The sequence below is a fragment of the Aythya ferina genome, assembly GCF_964211825.1.
Source record: "Aythya ferina genome assembly, chromosome: 2".
In the NCBI taxonomy this organism is placed as follows: domain Eukaryota; kingdom Metazoa; phylum Chordata; class Aves; order Anseriformes; family Anatidae; genus Aythya; species Aythya ferina.
The window spans coordinates 42,737,258-42,760,407 of NC_140297.1; the positions used below are offsets into that span (position 1 = coordinate 42,737,258).

The 23,150-nt window shown below is 40.7% G+C and overlaps 1 protein-coding gene and 1 long non-coding RNA gene across 5 annotated transcripts in view; one reads left to right on the top strand and one right to left on the bottom strand.

Moving 5' to 3' along the window:
• The window catches only part of RBMS3 (RNA binding motif single stranded interacting protein 3), a gene marked incomplete at its 3' end in the record, with an annotated part of 439,521 nt that overhangs the window by 163,108 nt on the left and 253,263 nt on the right, over positions 1-23,150 (top strand). For all 4 annotated transcript variants that reach the window (XM_084510551.1, XM_084510552.1, XM_084510553.1 and 1 more), the window contains exon 4: positions 15,143-15,234. In XM_084510551.1, the coding sequence (XP_084366677.1) occupies positions 15,143-15,234 (92 nt within the window). The remainder of the gene's footprint in view (positions 1-15,142; positions 15,235-23,150) is intronic.
• Positions 1-23,150, bottom strand: part of LOC311432298 — a 660,648-nt gene that overhangs the window by 22,084 nt on the left and 615,414 nt on the right. The gene's annotated exons all lie outside the window — the stretch shown is intronic.

Genomic DNA, 23,150 nt, shown 5'->3' on the forward strand with positions numbered 1-23,150 from the left:
CAGGAATTGTTTGTTTCAAGGGGGTCTGCTTCACCTCTTTGTTCCTTTATGGGAACAAGTCTCTCGTATTGTTTGTGTCTCCAGAGCCATGCCAGAAGTCTGCAGTTCTTGTCTTCCTGCGCAGAACCGTTTTGCTTGGCTGTGAGCACAAAAGCTCTAGGGAGGCACTGTCTATTAAGGATAATTCTGTTTCAGACTTATCCAGTGCTTTTTGTCTTTTGTGTGGCTCTCTTGCACTGTGTAGTTTGGCTCCGGTTATAATCCATGCGCCTCTGGCTTATGAAATTTTGCACTGGTTCAGTTGCTTTCCAGTGGCCATGTTCCCCACGCTCTTTCTCAGCAGTTCACAGAGTTTAAATGCATGCACTGATCTAATCTGACCTCCTGCCCGCAGCCACCTCCAGAATTTTGTGCAGTCATCCCTGAGCAATCCCAGTAAATCCAGGTTGCATCAAACCATGTCTGGTACTGACTGCGAAGCAGGGCAGCTGTGGGAAGAGGAGGTCTCGAGGCAGGTTGTGCAGGAATTGGAGTTCTCAAAAGCTCTCGAGCATCTGGTACCACACAGCACAGTGCTCTACTGAGTAGACCTCTCTACCTCAGCCCTGAAGCTGTGATGCTGCTGTGCTCTGCTAGGTCCAGGTGAGAGACATCCCTAAATATCCTGGATGGTCTGTGCTGTTACTGCCCTGCTCATTGTCCTGTAGGCATCCGATGTTGTTCAGTGCAGAAGATTTCTGATGGATGCTGGAGAGCTGTGCTGTAGCTGTGCCTGCTGCACTTCAGGAGCAGAAAATCCCATTGACTTGCAGTGGCACTTCGACAATGCTCCAGATTTATTGAAGTGTTTCTAATAATCCCCCTCTAATTGGCATCTTCTGCAGTCCACAAGGGTTGTTGGTGTTGCCACTGCTGCAGAACTGTGATTTGTGTTAAGGGAAGTCCTGGAGATCCTGAAGAAAACCAAAGCCCTGTGGTTCTGCAGGCTCTCCACACAAGTAGTAAAAACCAGGCCTTGCCCTGAGATCTTACTGCAAAAGGCACTTTTTTTTTTTTTTTTGTGATGTTCTGCAGAGAAACAGCATATACAGGGGAAGGTTTTTATTCAAATTCTTAAGAGGATACAGTGATGAAGAGCTTCAGTGCTACACGCAGTATCTGGGATGATATCCAAAAAGCCCAGATGTTTAGTCTTCAGTGGCTTCATTTTACGCTATTAAATTTGGAATTTATTCTTTGGTTGGAAGCTGACTTTTTCTCAATTTTCTTAGTGTACACTGAAATGTCTTTCCTGAGGGAGGCTTGATTCTGTTTGTTAGCCCATTAAGCAAGTGCAATACACTTGTGTCACATGTATGCATTAGGGTTGGAAGTGTTTGATTTGCTGGGGATTTTATTTTATTTTTTTTTTTAAGGATTTTCATTATCTGGGACAAAAATGCCTTGACGCAATAAAGGCAAATTTCCTCAGTGACAAAATGCCTCATAGGAAGGTGAAGTGGGCAAAGTTGGATGAAGTTGCAATGTAGACTAAGGGGGAGAAAGGCTGGAGCTGTAAGCATGGCTCCCACTGGGCCACGCCATCACGTTTTGCGTGATGGCCTTCATCTGCTATATCTGCTTCTCTCTCTAGATAAAAGCAAAAAAAGACTACTACTTTTTTTGTGTGTGTGTGAAATGTTTGTCCCAGCCATTGTGAGAGGTTAAAAAAAAAAAATTGGAAAAGAAAACCACACACACAAAAAAACAAACAAAATAGAATAAGAAAACAGGTTTGTGGGATTTCATTGTGCTATGTATCTGTAAATTCACTGGAAAATAATAAATCTCATAATGAGGATGAAGTGAAGGTTTCTTCAATGAATGTTCTTATTAACCTGGGGAGAGATGCTAAAAGCTTCAGATGCTAGAGACTTTCCTCTTTCCTAATGTCTCTTGTGTCTGTTGCTAGAACCTCATTTTTGCCTTCAGCTGGAGGGAAGAGAGCTTGGGAGAGCGAGGCTGTTGTGCCCCTTATAAGAGTGGTAATCTCTGTTCCCCCTCAAGGCTTCCAGTTTGAGGGAACCTGGACCTCTGGGGAATGGTTGCCTGAGGGGCAATCACCTGTTGCCCAGCATGGTATGACATGAGGGCTGCTTTTTCTTTTCTCTAGGTGGAGTGAGCCGGTAATGCATAATGGAAATGAGATCAGTAGCTTTTTGCAAAGACCCTTTGGTCATGGGCCCTGAGTAATGCTGTTTTTCCCCTGAAATTCTTCAGCCAACTGGTGTTTCATCACCTTCTTCCCCACACGTCTCACTGCTCCCAGACCGTGACAGGGCATGGGAAGTTGTTTTACTTTTTCTTTGTTCACTTAAAATGGCTTTGAGAGGAATGGGCCAGTGATAAAACAAGCAGCCTGCAGTCTTTGTAATGCAACATTTATACGGTAAGAAAGCACAGCCATGCATACCGGATATTCATCTGGTTAACTCTGCCTGTTGACAGGAATCAGACATTTAGTCTCAAAACATTTATACATCTCTGCATTGACAACACCAACATGTATTTGGCGTCTGTGTAAGAGAAGCACTGCAGCCTCTCTGACTATTAGCTGTCTTGCTGTTACGATGAACATGACTGCCTGTAGGCTCTTGGTCAGCTATTGCGCTGATGGCTCAGAGAGGTGTGAAGGTCACCTCTGTTTCTAGGGGATTAAAAATAATTTTGTATTACTGTTTTTTATTTCTTTGATGTGGTGTATGAGGTTTTAAAATGTCTTTTTATAGGCATTTTGGCTTTCTAGACGAAATATGTTTGCTTGGTTTGTGTGTCCTGGCAAAGCTCCTCCCTGCTTTCTCTTCCATTCCTGTTTATTTGATGTACTAAGCTGACAGAGAGCTATTCTCAGCAAGCAAACTTAGATCCTGCTACGGAATTTGCTGTGAAAATTTATAATTTATAAAAATTTTTGGATCTTTTAAAATTAAATATACCTCATAAGTATCATTTATATCTGAATCATCCTCATTTTCACTTTAAAAAAGGATAGACACCCATAAATAACCCCCACACATTTATTTATCTTCTATGTTTCAGTATTGTTATACCTATCTCTAAACCGACTTCACAGGGTGGAAGTTGTTCTCTGCTGTATGGTTGGTCTTTCACTGGCAATGTATGTCAATGAGTTTGGTCTTTAGTTAAACTCTTAAGGTTCTCCAGAGACCATAAACAAAACGCTTTTACATTCAAAAGATGCCTGAACTTTTAGGAAGAGCTGCTGAGGATAGTCACTACTGATGTAGTTTCTTGCGGATTTGCTGTATATCAGAGGCAGACTTGGACATGTCAGTCAGCATCATTGGCAGCACCTGGCTACCTTGGTCTTTCTGAGGCAGATGCCAGTTTTCCCTTCTCATTTATAATGATATTGCTACCCAAACTCCTTCAATACTTGCTCATTGCCCAGAGTTGGGAAGCACTGGGCAATTATATAGAAAGGTAATTAGATGGTCCTTGAATACCATCTAATGTGAGAAACTGAACAAATCTAATAGCAAAATCATCTGCTTAGTCAGTAATGGGTAAAACTCTGCTCTGGAAGTTGGAAGTTTACCTATAGGGAATAAAGAAAAAGGATAGCCGGCATACTAGATGACTCTGTAAGTGCCAAGGCCAAAAAATAGGCACAACTTGGATGCCCATTCCCAGCAGCCAAAGGGTAATATTAGAGAAATTTTGTGAGTCACTGGTGGTTGTCTCGCATAGGGTTATAGTCATGTGTCCTCCAGGATGCCTCTTCCAGTCCCATATTTGTGCCTTTCCTCTCTCGACAAGCTGTGTGAAGGCTTGTTGCGGATGTGAACTTCAGCATGTGTGAAAGCTTCCTACACGTTGGCATTTGGCAGAGGAGGTTGTCCTTCTGCTGGTTTGACCTCTCGATGGCTCGTGGCTGTCATTTGGTGGATTCAATATGGTCTCCACATCACGTCCGTCATCACACCTCTGCAGTGTGCGAGTCTCGTGTGCTGCACCAGAAGGTGGTTTTAAATGCAAGTCAAAATAACACTGAAGAGCTACCTTAAATCACAGAAAGAAAGAAATGTTTTTACTGAAGATTAAAACGTTGCATTATTCGTTTCATTCTTTTTCATATAGTTGAGGTATGTGATTCGTAATGATAGGAAAGCTGCTACAGGTTCAGAAATTCAGATTAGATGAAAAGCCAGCATTTCAAACGCTTTATCTGCATCTTCCACTTATGTAGATTGTAAAATTATCTTGAATCTGAAAAATGGATTGGAGATCTTGAAAAGAGATTTTCTAATGTGATTTATTCTCCTTCTCCTCCTCTTCTTTCCCCTCCCTTCCCCTTTTCTCAAACTGGAAAAATAGTAGCTATTTCTGGGGTACTGTAATAATAGCATTTTTGAACTTCAGGCTACAGATAAATGTGGTAGACATATGATGAGAGGCTCAGAAGGGGGAAACCTGTATTTAACCACAAAAGGATCTATTGAAAAAGAAAAGGAACACCCTATAAGCAGTGATGGGCAATATATCTGTAATACTCAAGGGTTACTTAAATGTTGCTTGTTTGAAATACTGTGTAAGGGCAAAACCACTGGGCACCGAACCTATAAAGTATCTGTAACAGGTTTTGCACTGACCTGTGTGCTTTGGCTTATCCTGCTCTGCTTGTACCTGCTGTGCTTCCCCTCTGTCGTGCAGGTGTGACTTCAGCAAGCCCTGTCCTTGCTCACACAGGGATAAAGGTGAGGGTTAGAGGAGGGGGTCAACTTCTGCTTCCCTCTGTTTGGCAGTCTTCACCTTCTTATTATGAAAATACTAGAATAGTAGAGAACCACAGAGCTCAATAGGGAAGAGAATAGACAAACAAGGAGGTTACCCTGCAGTAGTCAACCCAGGTTGGGCACTCCTGAGTGCACTGCCATTTAATTCCCCTAAAATGTCAATTCCTTCTTGCCCTAAAATGCAATCAGGTTGCTTGGGAAGCAAGAGAAGAAGAGTGAAAGAAACCCTGTGCCCGCAAACTGTTCCTTGAGAGCACGCTGCCCTCTTGCTCAAAAGGTCATTGGTGTTTTAGCATTATGGCGATGGCAGTATCGTAATTCTTTTCTTAGTATCAGTGTCATGAAATATTCACAATGTATTGCTCATCTCTGTCTAAAGCTCCAAGACATTGTGAGTGTTGATGAGATGGAACAGGAGCTCTTTGCATGTTATCCAAAATGTTTATCATAGCAAAGGTTGACATGCCAGAATTGGCCAACTGGCATGAAAGAAACGTTTCACTTGTTGGGAAAGTGCTATCACTTTGCCGCCTCTTAGAAACTATAGTTGTTTTCTGAATTACAAGTGGTTTGCATAAAGAACATAAATTGCTGTGCTCTTTATCACTGCTTACTGTATGACAAATATACAATCCAATTTTTCAAGTGTGGTGTCTTGAAAATGAATGTGTATTTGAAATGAAAACCATTTCAGTACTTGAGCATCATCCCTCTGGAACAGGCTGGATAATAACATGTTCATCACCTTGGGTTATTTTAATATTTCCTGAAGCCTGCACAAGATGCTTTCTATTTTCTTGTCAAAACATACTGAAATGAAAATTATTTTTAATAAAGTACAGTAATCACACTGTGATCACCAAGTGCATCTTCTCTTGTCAGATTGTTTCTTCCCACTCACGAGTATTTGCAGTTACTTAATGTTATGATTACCGAGCAATCTAGCATTGGGAGGAAGAGAATGGAATATTTCATTTCTGACAGAGAGCACTGGGTGATACAGAACATCTTTTGCCTCCTGGAGTACTATCATTGTTTAAATCTAATGTTGGAAGAGTTGACTGCTCAAGGACTTTTTTTTTTTTTTTTCTGCAGTAGTTCATTGCTTTCTTCCATATACCTGCTGAAAGCAGAACTCCCATTGATAGTCTGTTTTTTTCCATTTCTGTCCATAAATGTCATGGGAGTGACGTGCCAGATGCTGTACCTACAAGGTGCTTAGCATGACAGTATTAACATCAGTTTCTAATTAGTCCTCTGTAGTTGGTCTCGTAACTTTTTAGGCTATGTGCTTTTTTGCTGACCAGCTGGTGAATAACTTGCTTAGCTCCAGGTCCAGTTAGAAGAGAGAACTGCTCGTCTACGCAGGTGATGGAAGCCATCAGAGATAATGGCTGAATGGTTTGTTTCTAAACTGCTTCTGTATACCAGTTTTTTCGTTCAAGTTGCTCAACTCTAAAGTAAGTGATGAACAAATCTCAAGAGGTTTGATTTCATATCTTCCTCAAACATTATCCAAGCTAAGTAAAGCTCTGGAGTCTGCATAACTGAGCATGAAACCTCATAAGAACAGACTTTCTCATGAGAGTGTCAGTGTTTCCTGCCGGCTGGAAATACCAAGAAAATTGTCTTTCTTGTGGTATTTTGGAACTTCAGCATTTGGACGTAGCTGTAAATTAGGAGAGGAAAGTGAATATGAAAAGCAATTGTTGAAAAAGTCAAACATTTTAAACTTCTGGGTGTGAGGCTCACGTCTAGTTTTGGGGTGAAGCTATTAATTGTTACCATATCTCTGGATCTGAGAGTAGGAGGACTTAATCTGAGGCTGCAAGTTCTGGCTGTTTCCCTGTAGCTATTGCAAAATATTATCGCTCGTGAGTCACTGAGTATTTCTTCAGTCAAGGGAAGAAACAGCTCTTCTGTCCTTCCCTCCTTTTCATGTAAGCAGGTAACTAAGCACCGCTCTTGGAGTATTTGTTTTTTTGGGACAACATTCTCCTTTCTTCACATGTGAAACTTAGCTCAGCCACAGAGCTATAATGAATGTCTTATGCTAAACAAATGCAGTAAAAACAATCTTAATGATTACAGAACTAATACACCAACAAGCAATGTTATAATGCTAAATAACTGTAATATGAAATCACGCTTTATTTTTAAATATGGGAATAGCTCACATCTCAATTTTCCATGTAAACCGGAGTTAATCTTGGTTGTGGATTTTGACAGTGAATCAATGGGACTTTCAGAGAAAATAATTACAGAAGCTAAAGATGGAAAAGTGTGTTTCTCTCCTATCCTTCTGCTACTGCAAGATTTACAATATGTTCTCTTCATTCAGTCCGTATTTAGAAACTTGAGCAATGAGATTTCCCTCATTTGCTTTGTACAATTAATACAAGTCTGCACTGTTAGCAGAATACTAGGAAACTTCTCTCAACTTTTCTTAGTTTATTTTCATCTTCATTTTCATTCTTTGACAGGTCCTTGTGAAGTCTTGCATCTCACCGTTTATGCTGCTGTTGTGCTTCAATTTGGTTACCTGTGGGCATTAACATTCAGGGTCACTTCTAATCAAACACTTGATGCATTTTTAGGGGTAATCCAATAGAGTTCTATTATTTGCAAAATCTGGGCTTTTTTTCTTTTGGCTATATTTATGCTCTTTCCTGTGTTTTCTCCAGTTTGCCAGTCTTTATTGTTCTGAATTGCCGTTAATATAGCATAAATGTTGAGTGAAGGTCTTCAAGTGCCATGCCATTTTCTTGATAGGCATATTTGTGAAATTTGTATTGCTCCTACTTCTCCTGCTTTCTGTGGTTAGTGCAACCATGTTTCACAAAGAATTTTCCTCAGTTTTGAGGTCTGCTTCTGTCCTTCCTGAGAGAATGCTTATTAATACATGTATGTATCACATATACACATATAGACGTGTATATATTTGTCTATTTAATAAGTACTTCTTTTCCCCACGTTGAAATTTTAGAGGATTCCTTGTCCTGTTACATTTACTTACTTGAGATTGAAAGGTTGCAATTTAGTAATATTTCAAAGTATAAAAAAGGATCATCACAAGTTCCATGCTTAGGTTTGTTTTTTTTTTTTTTGCATGTAAATATCATTAATTAGTTGTGCAATTAATAATAACCTGCATTCATATAAACTCAGTTGAAATCAAAGTAATTGAATGTTCAAATTAAGAATGTGTTTGCAAACAGATGTCTAAAAATTGTTTGTTAGTTACCTACAGGGCTGTTTTTCTCCAGTTCTGTTGTTATAAAGGGGATTCAAATAATGCAAGAGGTAAAAGAAATCACTGCAGGAACATAATCAAAGTGACAGTTCTGTGCCGTATTTCCATATCAAGCTAAAGCAAACAAAAAATTCAGCTGTATATGCATACTTAATGATGTAGGTGTGTCTCTGGGGAGTGATCTGAAATGAAGGGACTATCTTTTCTTTCTTGCATTTAAGTCTCTCTATTTCCAATTATTTTTCTAACTATGTATTAGCTGTTTTTAATTAAAAAGTGATGATTCACCACTTTCTACATTTTTACATTCACGACTTTTAACATTTTTATAAAGTGGAGCTTTAAAAACAGTAATAATTTAGACTATTTTACCATTACTCTGAGCATTTGAAGCTATAAGAATATTTCAGTGCAATCTGAAAAGTGAACGAAAAATCTGTTTTCAGTAATTCTGTGTTCAAGGGCGATTCAACCTCTTTGCTTGCTAACTCTAATTTTCTGAGGCTTATAAGACTTTAATTTGATTCTTTATCTGAGCATAAAACAAAGAGTGAAAATTGCATAGTAAATTACTGGATAATCGCTTTTTTGTGGACTACCTGACTGCCAAAATGAATACTACCTTTTAAGAGAGACGCTTAACTAAGTGCTTTACAAGTGAAGTTGAGTTATGTTTTCATGAAATCCAAGTGATTTCATCTAAGCATGAAGGAGAAACAGCTCACTGCTTATTATATATTTGCTTAGTTGTACATACATGTATATTTATTAGTGTTTGTATAAAAACTTTATCCATCTATTTGAAGTCACCAGGGCACATATATAGGTGTGTGTGATATCATAAAGTTTTTTTTTTTTTATTTAAAAAAAAAAGGTATCCATGATAAGTGTATTTTATTTCATGGTTTCCTAGTTCAACAAGTGGTTTTCACTGTTGCCTCTTCACAAGGCTGGTAGTCCTCTCCTTGTCACAGCCCCTTTTGGAAGTGCTTTTCTGTTTCCAGAATCTGAGCAACATTAACAAACACACTGATGGGGGGGGGGGGGGGGGGAAGCATTTCTTAAAATCACTGTGTCCTCCTTTTTGTTGAAATAGTCTACGCTTCTTGAAGACCCAGCACAAATGATATTGTCAGTCTTTTCTGTTCTGGGTTTCAGATCTGACAATGAATTCTAGATTGCCCAAACCAAGATCTAGGAACTTCACTATAATAAAAAGATGTTGCCTCCCAACGAGGAGCAGAGTTCCAGCTGGCCTGGTGTATCAGACCTAGAAAACCAATTTTAAGTATAATGGAGTTGTTGTAATTACACACAAGCAAATTTAGAGTTATGCTTATATGATTAAGGGGACTTTTTATGCAAAGCTTACACAGATCTCGTGTTGCCAAAAAAAAATAAATCTGTGGCAAAGTCAAACAGTTTGAGGTGGGAGAATAGCAGATCTGGAGTCCTTCCTTTCTCGTAGCTGTCCTCAGCCTCCCACCTGAGGTTCAGAGAAGTCAGACTGGCCAACGGGGGGAGGCTGTGGGGGACAGCTGTCAGTCAGAAAATCCCAGCGTTCAAGCTTGGTGTGTCTCCTGTTTATACAAAGATCTTAGCTAGTGGAGACAAACTATTAAAAGTTTTGATGAAGGGAGCTTGTTGTCTGCAACAGGGAAGCTCCACATGTATAAACCATCTCCTGCCTGAGTGCATCATTTGTCCTATCTCTTTTCTGTGTGTGCATGTTGTTGCAAAATGTGGATTACAAGTTGACTACAAGTGATTTAAAGCGGCACTTGGCCAGAGGTCAGACATGACATTTGGCCTTGTGGTAGGGCAAAGCTGAGAATTTACCACCCCCAGGTGATTCTCTGTTGTTCATCACAGCTTCTCCCTCCTCATCCTCACACAGAGGTTGAAGATCTCCAGCTCAGCTGGGTGCCAAGGCTCTCAGCACCTAGCTTCTGGGAAAGCACACTTCTACAGGCATTTGTTCCTTTCTTTTTTTTCCTCGTATCACTGCACACGTGGGGCTCTCCCTTCAGTACTTTGCCATAATTGTGGGAATGATGAGTGGTGGGCAGTCCCTCACATTATTTGGCATTACCCTTAAGTACCCGATCAGTCAGGGCAATTCAGTATTTGAAGTCAAAGAGCTAGACACACCTGCAATTACTTAAATCCGCAAAATTGCACCCATAGGTATTTGCAGGCACAGAAATGTTGGCATAAAATTAGGGGCCATTTCCTAAAACCTGTGCCTAAATTTTGATGATATAGTATATGAGGGGTTGTTATTTTGAAATGGATTTGCGGAAAGCAATTGAAAATCTCCAGGCATCCCATCTGTGTTTAAAGTAACAACAATAACAAAACTTTAAATTAGCATAGGAGATTTAAGACATTTCAGGAAAACATTGATTAAATCTGCCAATGAAATGAATGTGTTTGGCGAGTGACCTAATTAGTGTATACTTGGTTCTTTTTCACTGCACTGCTTACCACTAATTGCTGTTCTGCTGGTCTTCTCCTGACAAGTAAGAAAAAACAAGGATGAGGGATTTGTTGAGGAAATAGTGACATTCAGTTTTAATTCATTTGAACCTGCTGCCAAGCTTAATTATGGAACTGTGAAACGGAGACCAGGAGGCCCCCAGCCGCTTAGGTTATAGGAGACGGAGATGTTTAGTGTCTGCCTGTGTATTCGGGTAGCACTTAGTGCAGCAAGCTATAAACTTGCGCTTGCTGATGCTTAGCTGTTTTCTTTCCCCCACAGGTACAAAATCACTGCCTTTATTCCTGAAATTTAATTATTTAGCTCTAATGGCGTCAGGCCAAAACAAAATTACAGGCATTTTATTTCTTGGAGGAAAGGTTGAACAATTAATCTAGATAGTCCTGTCTTGTTTTCTGGCGTGGGTATTTTTTTTCTTTCTCGTATTCACGTTTACAAACTAGTGATACGTGTCATTCCCCCAAAAAACCTTGGGATCCCAGATCCCTGTAGCTGAAGTCCCCCTTGCTGTAAGTACCCCTGAGCTGAGGGGCTTGTTTTGGTGATAAAATTCAATTCCTGACTCTCTCAGCAGCAGGGGATAATGTAGCTCTCCCTATTTGCATTTTGTGCTCTTAAAGGAAAAGGGCAGGATGCCTCATGAAAAGAGGGGAAATAGTTTTGGTTTTGGTTTCCTGTGGTGGAGATGGATGGATTCTTGTGAGCAGTCTGGAGGTCCCGGTTTAGAAGCTGCATGGGTTTTACACGATGTTCTGCACAAAATCTGAAAAAGAAAATAATAGTCTGTAGACCAGAATGTTTATGAGACAGTGATCAAAATAATAAGGAATAAAAACAAGCTCTGGAATTTGAGGATAGGAAAGGGTGGGGCTGGTGGGGCTTGCACTTGTTTTGAATAGGGGAAGAAGAAATGGAGATGTTTTCGTGGAGCAGCAGCATCCAGTTGGCAGCTCCTGGTCTGAATCCGTCCCGAAGGATGCTTCCAGCCAGCCTGCTGCCTTCTCCCTGGAGGAGCGGAGAAATAACTGTTTGAGCAGGGAACTGAGCCTGAGCAGCCAAACCCGGGGCTTGCACCTGCCAGGGGCAGCCGCAGCAGCCTGGCTCTGGTGGCGGGGGCCGGGGGGAGCACAGCAACAGCCTGGCCAGGAGGGAAGGGCTCCCGGTACTGACAGCTTTGGGAAGCTCATTTGTGGGAAGCTCATTTGTGCTATGGGAGGAGCTCGAGGGGGTGTCTCAGCACCCAGCCTGAGCTGCTGCAGTGACCTACACTGAAAGGTGTATCTAAATACATACATAAATATCCTGTGCTGCTTTGTTAGTGCTTGAGAAGAAAAAAAAAAAGTTTTTTGCATTTTTTTTTTTTAAAGTGAGATTATAAACAAATGAAATATGTGAGCATAGGTCATCAGCATAGGCTATAAACATCTACAGGGAAGAACGTAAACTGTCCAAAAGCCCAGCGTGCCTGTTTTTCTGGTCTATAGCATTGCAGAGTTCTTGTAAGGATACTTGAACACTCAAACAGCCTGGGAACTTGGCTTCCCTTGCAGCAGATTGATGTGCTTTGGACCGGTTTGCAGCCATGGAGTGATTTTGTCCTGATGTTCTGTGTGTGGTGGGGAGATGTGTCGGGAGCAGGGAGGGCCAGAAAGATACTTGGAATGAGAACTAGCTTGTGGGAAGGAAAATGAGCACCTTTGCAGTGATGCAAGTAGTATTAACGCTAGAATGCATAATGGACTGCTGAAGGTGCGATTTTTTTTCATTGTTTTTGTCTTGAGACTCTTGTTGCATCTATGATATGCTTATAGCCATTTGCACCCACTGAATACATGTTTAAGAAACATCCATAGCTTTAAATATTATGGACCAATGTTCATCTTCAATAATCTACTACGTTAGATATATCTGATCCCTACAGTATAACACCAGAATATTCCTGCACATTCCGGTTTATATTTACAAGCAGTGCTAACTTAGGTGGGAATACTTACTGTGCTGTCTAGGAAGTTATATTAAAAATCACTTCCCTTCTATTACTGCATACATGAATACTGCACTGTGTACTGATGATAAATATCAAATTCCAACTCTATTATCTGTTTTTTAAGGTCAGTGTTAAAACTTATTTTTGTGCTGTCACCTCCTAGTTCTCTGGCATGAGCATGGTAAGAAATAAAAAGAAATTTCATGTCCTGAAAAGAGCACTTTGCTGCCCTGAGAAATAATTTGCACTGTGTTTGATCCAAGCCACCCCATGACTTCCCAGCGCATTGCAGGTTTCCCATTTGGCAGCTCTGGCTTCTTGTCAGGATTTCTCCTTTAGCAAAATTGAAGTTGCATCTGATCTGCTGCTCTCCCAAAGGGCAAAGGCACTGCAGGAATCCAGGCAGGGCTCTTGTTCTCATGGAGCAGGTTTTTTGGTTCAAAACAGCATCAGCTTCGCTGCTGCTCTGCAGCTTAGAGAACAGGACAAAGCAACCTGCCATGGAGAACCAGCTGTTTTCAAGATGGTACACTCAGCAGAAAAGCATTAAATGGGAGAAACTGAATAGGTAAAACAACCTTCCCCCCAGTGGCCAAACTCCAGTGCACTGTTTTCATGGCAGTGTTTATATAGATGCTGTCCTAATATACAGTTGTTCAGGCTTTCCTTCAATTTGTAATAATGTCCTACCAAAAACCAACTGAGGACAGAGCAGAAAGGTTCAGATCTTGACTTTGTTATCAAAATAGCACTTTTTGTAATCATTAAGTCAGCATTTTCTTTAGCAATCTTGGTGTTTTTATATATATATAGTTTTCACTTTCTTAAAACTTTACAAATAAGTTTTAAGCCAAGAAAAAAAAAAATCCATGTGCACAATTTTCTTTCAGCATTGAGCTAACCCCTGCATAGAGCAATGTATACATACTGAAATAATAGAGTTGTTTATATCTTGGGGCAAGGTGATCAGAGGCACGGATTCCCATATATAGATGGGGTTCACAGAGCAAGAAGGCCTCACACGAGGAGGAAGAAAGGCTGGCAAGAGAAATAGAAATGGATACGGCAGGAAAGCATATCTGTGGTTGCCTCCTGTATTATGTATATTGACCTAGTAAATGGAGATGTCTGCAAAGGAACTGCAATGCTATAAATATGCTTGTGCCAATATTATTGAAGCTTTCAGGCAGTTCAGCTCTATCCATACGGCTTCCAGGGGAGACGCCAGAGAGGTGGCCCCTGGCCATGGCTTGTCCGAGCAGCACGTGCCTACCTGTCCTGTAATCGCTTAGGAAGATGTAGGCTGGGATTTTCAAAGGATTCCCTGGGTGGATTGTGAAATCTGCACAGCTGCCTGAATAGCTGCTTGGTGAGATTTTTAAATCTTCCTAACTCTGAAATCTTTATGAGTAAGACTTAAGTGCTGCTGAAGATCAGAGATAGTTAAGTGCTCAGAAGTTGTGTCAAGTCCATTTTTTGTGTCCTCCCTGCCCTCCTTTGTATCTCTAGATAAATAAAAATACTTCCACAGCTGTTGATACCCAGCAGGGGCTTAACAGCACTAGTCCTGTTTCAGCATCGAGTCTTGCTTGCTGAGGGGAAAAAATGAAGAGGGAGGCAGTGAGGGAAGAAGATGGGAAGGGACTATCTGATTAATCAGCTATTGCAAGTGTTGGCACTTGGAAAGCCACTTATAAAAGGAGAGGATTGCTCCTTGCCCATCTGTAAGGTGCACCACCACTAAGCTGATGTTCAGATGATGCCCTGCAGCAGCTCCTGGTAGGGACCTGGCCCTCGTTCCAGCAGCCAGGGTGGCAGGACAAAAGGGATGGGGTTTAGCTGGCTGTGGCTTGGTTATCCTACCATCTTCTGGAGCTACCTGGTGGTTGCTTGTATAGCACAGGCTGTAATTTCTTCTGTAACTGCTTCTATGTGCTGGAAGCCTGCTGCAGGCTCCCTGGCCCCAGCCTGCGGCAGAGACCCATGACCTCATATGAACCTTGCATGACCCATGAGCTTGTATGAAGCTTCATCCTCACGTGTGTTCAAGGAACAGGAAAAGGGAGTTGTTTCCTCACAATCCAAACAATTAAGCCATATGCTGTAGCTTTGTATGTCAGCTGTCTGCTAGGGTAGGTCTTCTGGAGAGACTACTTCTACATGGACATGTACTGCAGAATGGATACTGACAGTATCACAGGTGGAGACATCCTTCTGTGTGGGGAGGACAGTGGCTGCTCACCCAGGCAGGCAGTAGGGTCTGTGCCTTCTCCTGTGGAAGAGATGGGGCAGGGCTCCACAGCATCAAGGCTCTGCCAGAGAGGAACCTCTTGTCTGCAGGGACAGGCAAAGGGCTGCCATCTGTCCCCTCTGCTCCCTGCAGGCTGAAGCCTCAGGTGCTTGCGTTTCTTTAGACCCCATCGTGTTCAGGAAGAAAGGCAAGAGAAACAGAGGTGTGACAGCTGGTGGTGGTAGTGCTGCCAGAAGGCAATGAGAATGGAAAAGGCGTCCTTTAAGAAAAGAACTCTTGACCTATGATGATAACACAGATGATAATGAAAATGTCTATTTATTGTTTATTTTTTTTTTTTTTTTTTCTTTTTTAGGTTACGGTTTTGTAGATTTTGACAGTCCGGCAGCAGCACAGAAAGCAGTAGCATCTCTCAAAGCAAATGGCGTGCAGGCACAGATGGCAAAGGTAAGAGCACCCGCGCTATTACAGGTTTATCTGATCTGTGTGATGAAATTTCCAACAGTTCATTTTGCTCCGGGTTTTCTTCGGTTTTTGGATTGCTTATTTCATTATTTAATACTTGGTTCCAGTGCCTCATTCATCCTATCGTGTCTGTACTCTCATGTGAGGGGTTCTGCTCTGATTCCCTCTCTCCCCCTCCCCTGGGAGAGGGTTATAAGATCCAGAGTGCTGGAGAGGTGGAGAGGTTGGGAATGCCTTTGTGCTGACGGCACTGTGAAAGATTTGTGCTTTCTTTGCCTTGGAGTTGTCTGTTTGGTTCCTTTCCCTTGCAGTAGTCATTCTCAAAGGATTTTGATGGGTCTCTTGGAAGGTTGATTAAGCATATGGAAAATTTGTTTTTATCTGCCTTAGTTTGGCCTCTTCTGTCCCTTTACTTTAAGTGTGTAAGTGGAATTGCTTGAAAGACAATATCTGCTGCAGATTGTCTGAAGGTCACTAGTGTGTTGCTCAGAGAGGTTGCAGGAGCTGGGCTTTGCATCTCGTAGCAATCATTCAGTGAGGTGAAATACTCCATTTCTGGGAACACCCTTTGTCACCAAGTAAAGGGGCTGCAGGGGTTATGGTAAACGATTATCGTGTGCTCCAGCTGTTGCTTTTCTGAAGGCATAACTGTGTGTCTTTGGGCTTTAGACAGTGTCGGCTGGCAAAAATAGCTGTTGCTTTGTACTTTCAAAATGCCTTGCCTTAGAATCACTAAAAGCCCTTAATATTGCCTGAGTTTGTCTCTGCGGAAATGACGGCAGCCTAGAATCTCAGACAGCAAAAACAAACAGGTAATTATGAAAACAGAGTCAAACCAAGAAATGATCCCAACACTTGAACATTTCCATCTAAAGGAATACTGATGATTTAAACCTTTGATTTTTCAGCAATATCATACTATTTTTTTTTTCTTAAAACATACAAATAGAAAACCCTTTGTGGTAAAGGAGGGTCTCTTGCCTTCTACTGAATTACTCTCGCAATGCCTTAAAGTAACTCAATATGATCCATGTATCTCTGTTTAATAGTGCCCCACAATGCAAGCTATGCTGTTTTATTGGCTCTTAGTTTTTATTGACATGTAGCGATAAAAAATATCTGCTTCAAATGGATAAAAGATGGCAAGCTGAAGAAAGTGAACACCTACTAAGGACTGTGCTATTTTTTTCCCTCATATATACTGTGTCTCCTTGCTAAAATACAGGCAATTCGATGTGTTAGTCAAGCTGCAAAAGGGAAACCAAAGACAGGAGATATGTTTTGTGCTGCTGGTTGATCTCAAATCGCTGTTTCTGGGGAGGACTAAACCTCTAACTACATAAATCTATAAAGTTGTGGATTTAAAATTAGAGATTTAAAGGTTAAGATTTAAAGATAAATCTATATCTAGTATTTTTAGGACATAGCTATCGTGATTCAGAACAGTGAACAATTTCAGCGCTTGCATGTGTGGAAATATCAAAACCAGAAGGTGACTTAAATCTTGTGTTTTGGAATGCCCACTGCTTCTGGGGCTGCTGTGTCTGATGCTTTTGGAGTGGGAAGGGCTGTACTAACCACTAAGGTTTGTTTTCTGGGAGCTCTGCGGCTGGAACCATTTGTGATTTTTGAGGAGGCTGGCGTGCATACTTCTGTTTGCATAAGGATGACTGTATTTTTAATATTTAGCCGTGGTGCCTGGGATCCCAGATAGGTCCTTTTTAGCGTGTTTGGTAATTCAAGATAAATATACAACCGACTTTTCCTATCTCTGAAAAAATCGAAAAGTATTTAGAAAAGCCTGGATTCGAAGGAAGTTGAGACGACTCCACACAAAGTACCTCGCATTGCTGAGAAGTCAGGAGCCTGGGAAAGCAAATCTATCTGGAGAAACAAGTTAGCTCTTGCAGATGCTGGAAGCCAAGTTGCATAACAGGATTGAAAGACAGTGCTACCTGCCAGTGTCTGAACTAACAGTGGGGGCTCAGAAGAGCTTTGATGAAAGAGGTAGAAGAAGAGTTTATCCTCTATTCTGGAAATGTATCAAGAGCAGTTTTGTTTCAAGAACTGTTTTAATTAGTGGTAAATGGTAGTAATCTCATGAAATCTAAGAAAAAAGTTTGTGTGAAAAAACTACCTAAAGCTTTCGCGTGCCATACAGTCACGAACCACAGTTGGCATCCTGTATTTTCTGTTCTGCATTCCTAAACAGTGAAACTGCCCCTGTGCGGAGCATGGTAATCTGCATTCAACAAACGTCAAAAACCTCAGCCCAGTCACGAATGCTTTTGAATGAAGGTGAAAGAGGCATTGGCCAGCTTTTGCCATGGGCTGGCCTTATCCAGCAGTGAGAGAAAGTATGCTGAAATGGTGGTGTATTCTGTGATGTTTTCCTGGAGAGAGATCTTGCTCGGAAAGAGCAGCTCTTTCTCAGTTTTAACACAATATAATTTTTCCTCATAGAAATCCAGGAATCTTCTTTGAAAAACAAAGCAGAGCTGAACCCCCCACCCATGTTGGCTAGCTGAAGTATCTTGTGGATACTTGAGTAAAGTATACTCATTTTATTGATGCTTAAATACAGCCACCTCCCTCATTTTTATAGCATTTGGACACCCTTTTGGCTGATTTTGTTTCATAGTGCTGCCTCTGGAAGAAGGTTAAACTTTGGTGGATCAATGCTCCAAGTCCCATCACTGTTAGAAAACTTGTTCTGTCGAGGCTAATACTCGCTCTAACCCAGTGCAGGGAAAAACATCATTAAACGTGTTCAGATCTCTCATTTTGTTCTCTTGGATAGCATTCAGCCTAGTGCAGAGCAGTCAGGAGAGGATTCAGCAGAGGGAGAGGAACAGCAGTGTTATGTGTGCAGAGGTAGCGATGGTGGCTGGGAGCTGAGGTCTTGTGGGCCTGGGGACAGCTGCCCTCCTGCTGGGATAGGGATGTTCCAGCCTACACGAGATCCAGATTTCCTTACATATTTGTGCTCTCTCCTTGCTTTTTCAGGATTTTCCTCACATACGTACTCAAAGTCGAAGTTTTGACAGCTGCCGCTGTCTTACCTCTAGTGATGTTCATTTAAGTTGCCCATCGTTAGCAAAAGTGCTTATTAACAGTTCAATTTATTGAGAAAAAATAATGCTGTGGAGCTACTGACTGATAGTTTCTTATCTGGCCTGGCTTATTTCATATATGCTTCCTGGTTGCCTTTGGAAACAACTCAGGCATGCAGATTCACTTGTGTGTGTGTGATTGTCCAGGCTCCTAGAGTCTTTTTTTTATTTTTTTTTTTTTTAGTGGTGGTGTTTTTTTTGTTTTCCTGCTAAAAATGGCACAACTGATATGCCACCAGATAACCTGATAATCTCACAGGAATAGTTGATTTATTTCTTTTTTTTTTTTTTTTGTGCTAGTATCTGCACAAGCACGACACAGACAAGATGATGTTTGTATACACGATTTCTGTATCGCTTTTGTTTTTCTTTTTCCATGTGCTCTTTCCATGCATTTTCTTGAAAAATGTTACAGAAAGAACATGGAATCTTAATAAGGAGAACTTCAGTAGCACGTGAGTTGGCCCACGTAAGTAGTCAAGAAAGGTAGCGTACCACATGAAAAACATAAGTGTTCCAATAAAATCTGTAGCCACGTCTATTTTGGCATTTGCAATAGTCATTTGCCCTGAATTGTACATATTTATAGTGAGATTTCTTTGTCTGTTTTGTTGGTAAGCTTTTGGTGATGCTGAGGAGTCTGAATTCAGCTGAAGACTTGAGAGAAGTTAGTTGTCTAACTTGTGAGATTCTGAACTTGAGTCAATCCTGAAACTGGTGGACTGTGCTATTGTAGGATTGTTTTATATCTTCACAGACACCTTACCATATTTTTATTTCTAGTTCACTATACAGTTATGCAAAGTGGAACTTCTGGCAATGATGGGTCCTTGCAAAGAGTTTATAGTAGTTTCTGTAGTACCTAGCAGCTGAAAGAAACACATTTATCAAGAAAGTGTTTTTAATCCTGTTGCTATTCCAAGTGCGTGTATAAGGATTAAAAAATATATTTGATGCGTATCTTGTCTGGGTTTTGCTTTTTGTATGTAATACTGCCGTTAGACGTCCTTATTACCTGTGTCAGAAAGGTGGACACTAAAGAAATATTTAATTGCCAGTGGTGGTTGTCTAAATTCAAGGAACATTTCTCTACTACTCTGCTACAATAATTTCCATCCAGAGGGTACACGGAACGATCTGGTTCTGACAAAGGGCTATGTCAATAGACTCTGATGTGTTTTGCTCGATGAAGGAAATACAGAATAGGATTTTGCTTCTTGTGTGATATTTTTCTCATCTCTCCATCGTTCAGAAGCTTAAACACAGGGAGCATTCACCATCCAGGTGAAACATTAAAAAGGAGACATTTACACAGAACAGAGCCAAGTATGAGAGCTTGTGAAGAGGAGCGGAGAGCTGGTTGCTCTAGAGTTATACAGATATATACAGATTGTCTCCAAGGACCAAGGAAAAGGAAATCCCACAGAAGAATCTTACTTGTTTTCCAGGCTTTTGCATTGGTTTCAGGAATTGCTCTTGTATGAATCGTCTGACCAAATCAGTCTGTTCTCCCTTTTCATTTTTCAGCTTTATTTTCTTACCTTTTTCAGTCACTCCCCCTTTTTCTCTGACATAAATCAGTACTCTGGATGATGGTTACAATGAAAACTGCAGTAAAGGGGAAGACTCTCCAGTGAAAGCTTCTTATCCTAATACTTTTTTAATCTTGATTTTTAATGGAAAATTCTGGTTCTCTATATTTTACAATTAAATATACATGAAAATATTTCATAAAAATGCAATCCTTACAAAAATGAAATACGGTCTAAACAGGGAACATCTGATACATCGAATCCCACAGTTTCGTAATTCAATTCACAATTGAAATGTCTGAAAACTTTAGCAAAGTAAACTTGAGGATATTATCTGTTTTGCATATTTGGACAATGTGGATAACAGCCTTATTGACTGTGTTAACTTTCCTTCTGATACCAAAGCTGGATGCTAGGATTTAGAGTTCAATATTGAAATTGTCAGGCTTTGTTTTAATCCCATTCTTTAATTTTCTGATCCTCCCTCCCCCTTCCCGAACCAAACTGTTCTATGAAGTCAAATATTTGTATTGGCTCTTTGAAATGATTTTCTTCATTTGCTGTGGGAGCCCAAGCTGGTGACTCTCTGGAGGCTCCATTGGGCTTGGCCATGTAGGAGCAGCTGAGAACCGCGCCGTGCTGCTTCTGGCCCACTTCCATGGCTTTTCTGAAAGAAATCCATGTCCATGCGTGGGCTGTGGTTTCGTCGCTTGTCAAAGTTTGGCACAACTGAGTTTGTCTGTGCAGGTGCTTTGCTGTGAGTGCTCCTTGTTATCTTGCTGAGATGTTAAGTATCTCACCCAGTGCTTATGCACAGTGTGTGTCCGACACTGAGCTGAATCAATAACAACCCTGGGTTAAATTACAATGAAAAATTATAGCTGGTAACAAGTGAAAGATGGTTCAGTTCAGATCTGTAAATTAGAGATGCCAGTGTCTTTTTTTCCTCTTTCTTCTATCAAGTCAACCATGCCAACGGAGTCCTATAGAAGCAGTAGCTACAAGCCCAATGGTTTCACGTAGTGACATTTACAAAGATATGCCCTCCTCATCCTCTTGCCTCTTTACCTGTTTCTGTTTTGCATGAACTGTCTTTTACTCTTCTGATGGGGACTGATAATTTCCCAGTTTTTAAGTGCTGGTTTTGTAAATAAAGAATGTCTTTTGTTCATTAAAGAATAGTGATCAAAGAAGAAAAAGACAATGAAGAGATACTGATTTTTTTTTTTTTTTTTTTTTTTGTGGTAGGTTTTATCACGACAATTTTCAGGAAGATATGCTTTTCCAAACTTTTTTTTTTGTGATGAAACATAGTCTAAATTCAGGAATCAAATCACAAATGTGCTACAGTAGAGTGCTAACTTTTTAAGTCTCAGAAAATGGGAAGCAGTAGATAACCCAGTCTCTTGAGCTTCCTAGACAACTAAGACTAAAGCAGTGAGCAGCTTTTTAACAACAGCTAATGTTGTTACAGACAGACTGGAATGATAGCAAAGATACATGACCCTATTGGAACAACTTCATAGTCCGTTTAGCCTGGAAAACATGTCAGGCTCCGATCTGAGAACTATACGGTAGCCAGTATGAAATGAGCTTATGGTTGTGTTCCTGCTTTTTGATGCTCATTTGCCAGCCAACGTAGAATGCATTTACTGGAGTCGTTCTTGAAAGTTTAATATCCCCAGGATTAGTTGATGTTCAAATCCTACTGTCCCTTCACACTTGCATGCATTTCTCCTGGAATCGTGTAGGTCAATGTGAAGCAGGACGTGTGTCGGCAATGCTTGTATCGCACCTGCCAAATGTATACACAAAAAAATTTCTTTGGGGGTTTTCAGAAGTGCTTAACTTAGCATAATTCTACTCTCCTGGAAGTGAATGGGACTTTGCTGTTGATTAATGGAAAGGAATTAGGTCAGTGCTATGTTCCTTTGTTCCCAAAAATCTTAGCTCAGCACCTTTCTTAACCACTAAGTTAGCTTAGAAAAATCTTATGGCACATACAATCATGTTTATTCTCTAGCTATCACCTCAAATAGACCTTGCCCATGGTATTTTCCTTCCCTTTTCAATTGCTGCTTTAGTTTCTAGATTGACTTGATCTTTTTCTTGCTGTAACTTCATCTAAGATTAAAACATTCCTCTGCCTTTGAAAATTGCAATGTAAATAATCGGTAAATATATCCACCTCCATGCTACTAACGCCCTGCACCACAGAACAGATGCTGATAAGTGAAGGACGTAGCCAGCATTTAGGCTGAAGAATAGTGGAATTACTGGGTTCTTTTAGGGTTATGAACTTGAGCCAAACAAGAACTGGCCTTTTTTCATAAATACACATTGTTCTTGACTTTCCTCTGGCTTGGAACACATTTGAATTGGTAATAATACAGCTGAAATCCACAGAGCTTTGGCAATTTATGCTGGAGAGAAGAATGGGGCTCCCTATCTTTAGCACTCACATAGCTATACATCTTGGAGGCTCTTACACACTCCTTGCAAACCCTTTATGTTTGCAGAACAGGAAATCTGAGTCCTGCAAATGAGTTAAACACTGGAGTCAGATTAATTCGTTTTTCCCTCCATACTCAGGAAACTCCAAACGCCCCGTGGAGGAGTTATCTGACCACAACTATGCAGCCTGGGAATCTGCAGCTCAGACTGAGAGAAACTATGTTCTAAATTCAGTAAGCACATCTTTACTCACCAGGAAAAACCCAGTGCAGTCTGAAATGATCACAAAACTGTGGTTTTAGAAAATATTACTGTGGTAGAAAATTTACGTAGCCTTTCTTTTAGTGACATATCATTTAATCATGTTCTTCTGTAGCTCAGCATGAAGACGATGCTTTTGTAAGGTGAGAAACAAAAAATCATTGTATCTAGCATGCTTCCTCAGGAGGAAGAGATGATTCACATGACCACAAATGGGAGGATAAACATGCATTTTGGGGTACCACTTAGTCTGTTCTGAGACACAGATTCAACAAAGCACTGCAATTTGTGCTAAAATTGGGCTGCTCAGATTTTTTTATTTTTTTATATTTTTGCTTTGGAAAGCAGGTGTGCAAACTTCAGTAGCATTTCTTCAGAGTTGATGTGAGTGCCTGTGTAACAGTTCATCAACCTGGAAATGCCCAGGTGTGTATTCTGCCAGTAAACACAAATCTCCTACTAATATGCACAGATATTCCCAGTGCACGTATGTACCCCCCTCTGAATATGTTACAGTATTAGGGAACACTCTGCTTGC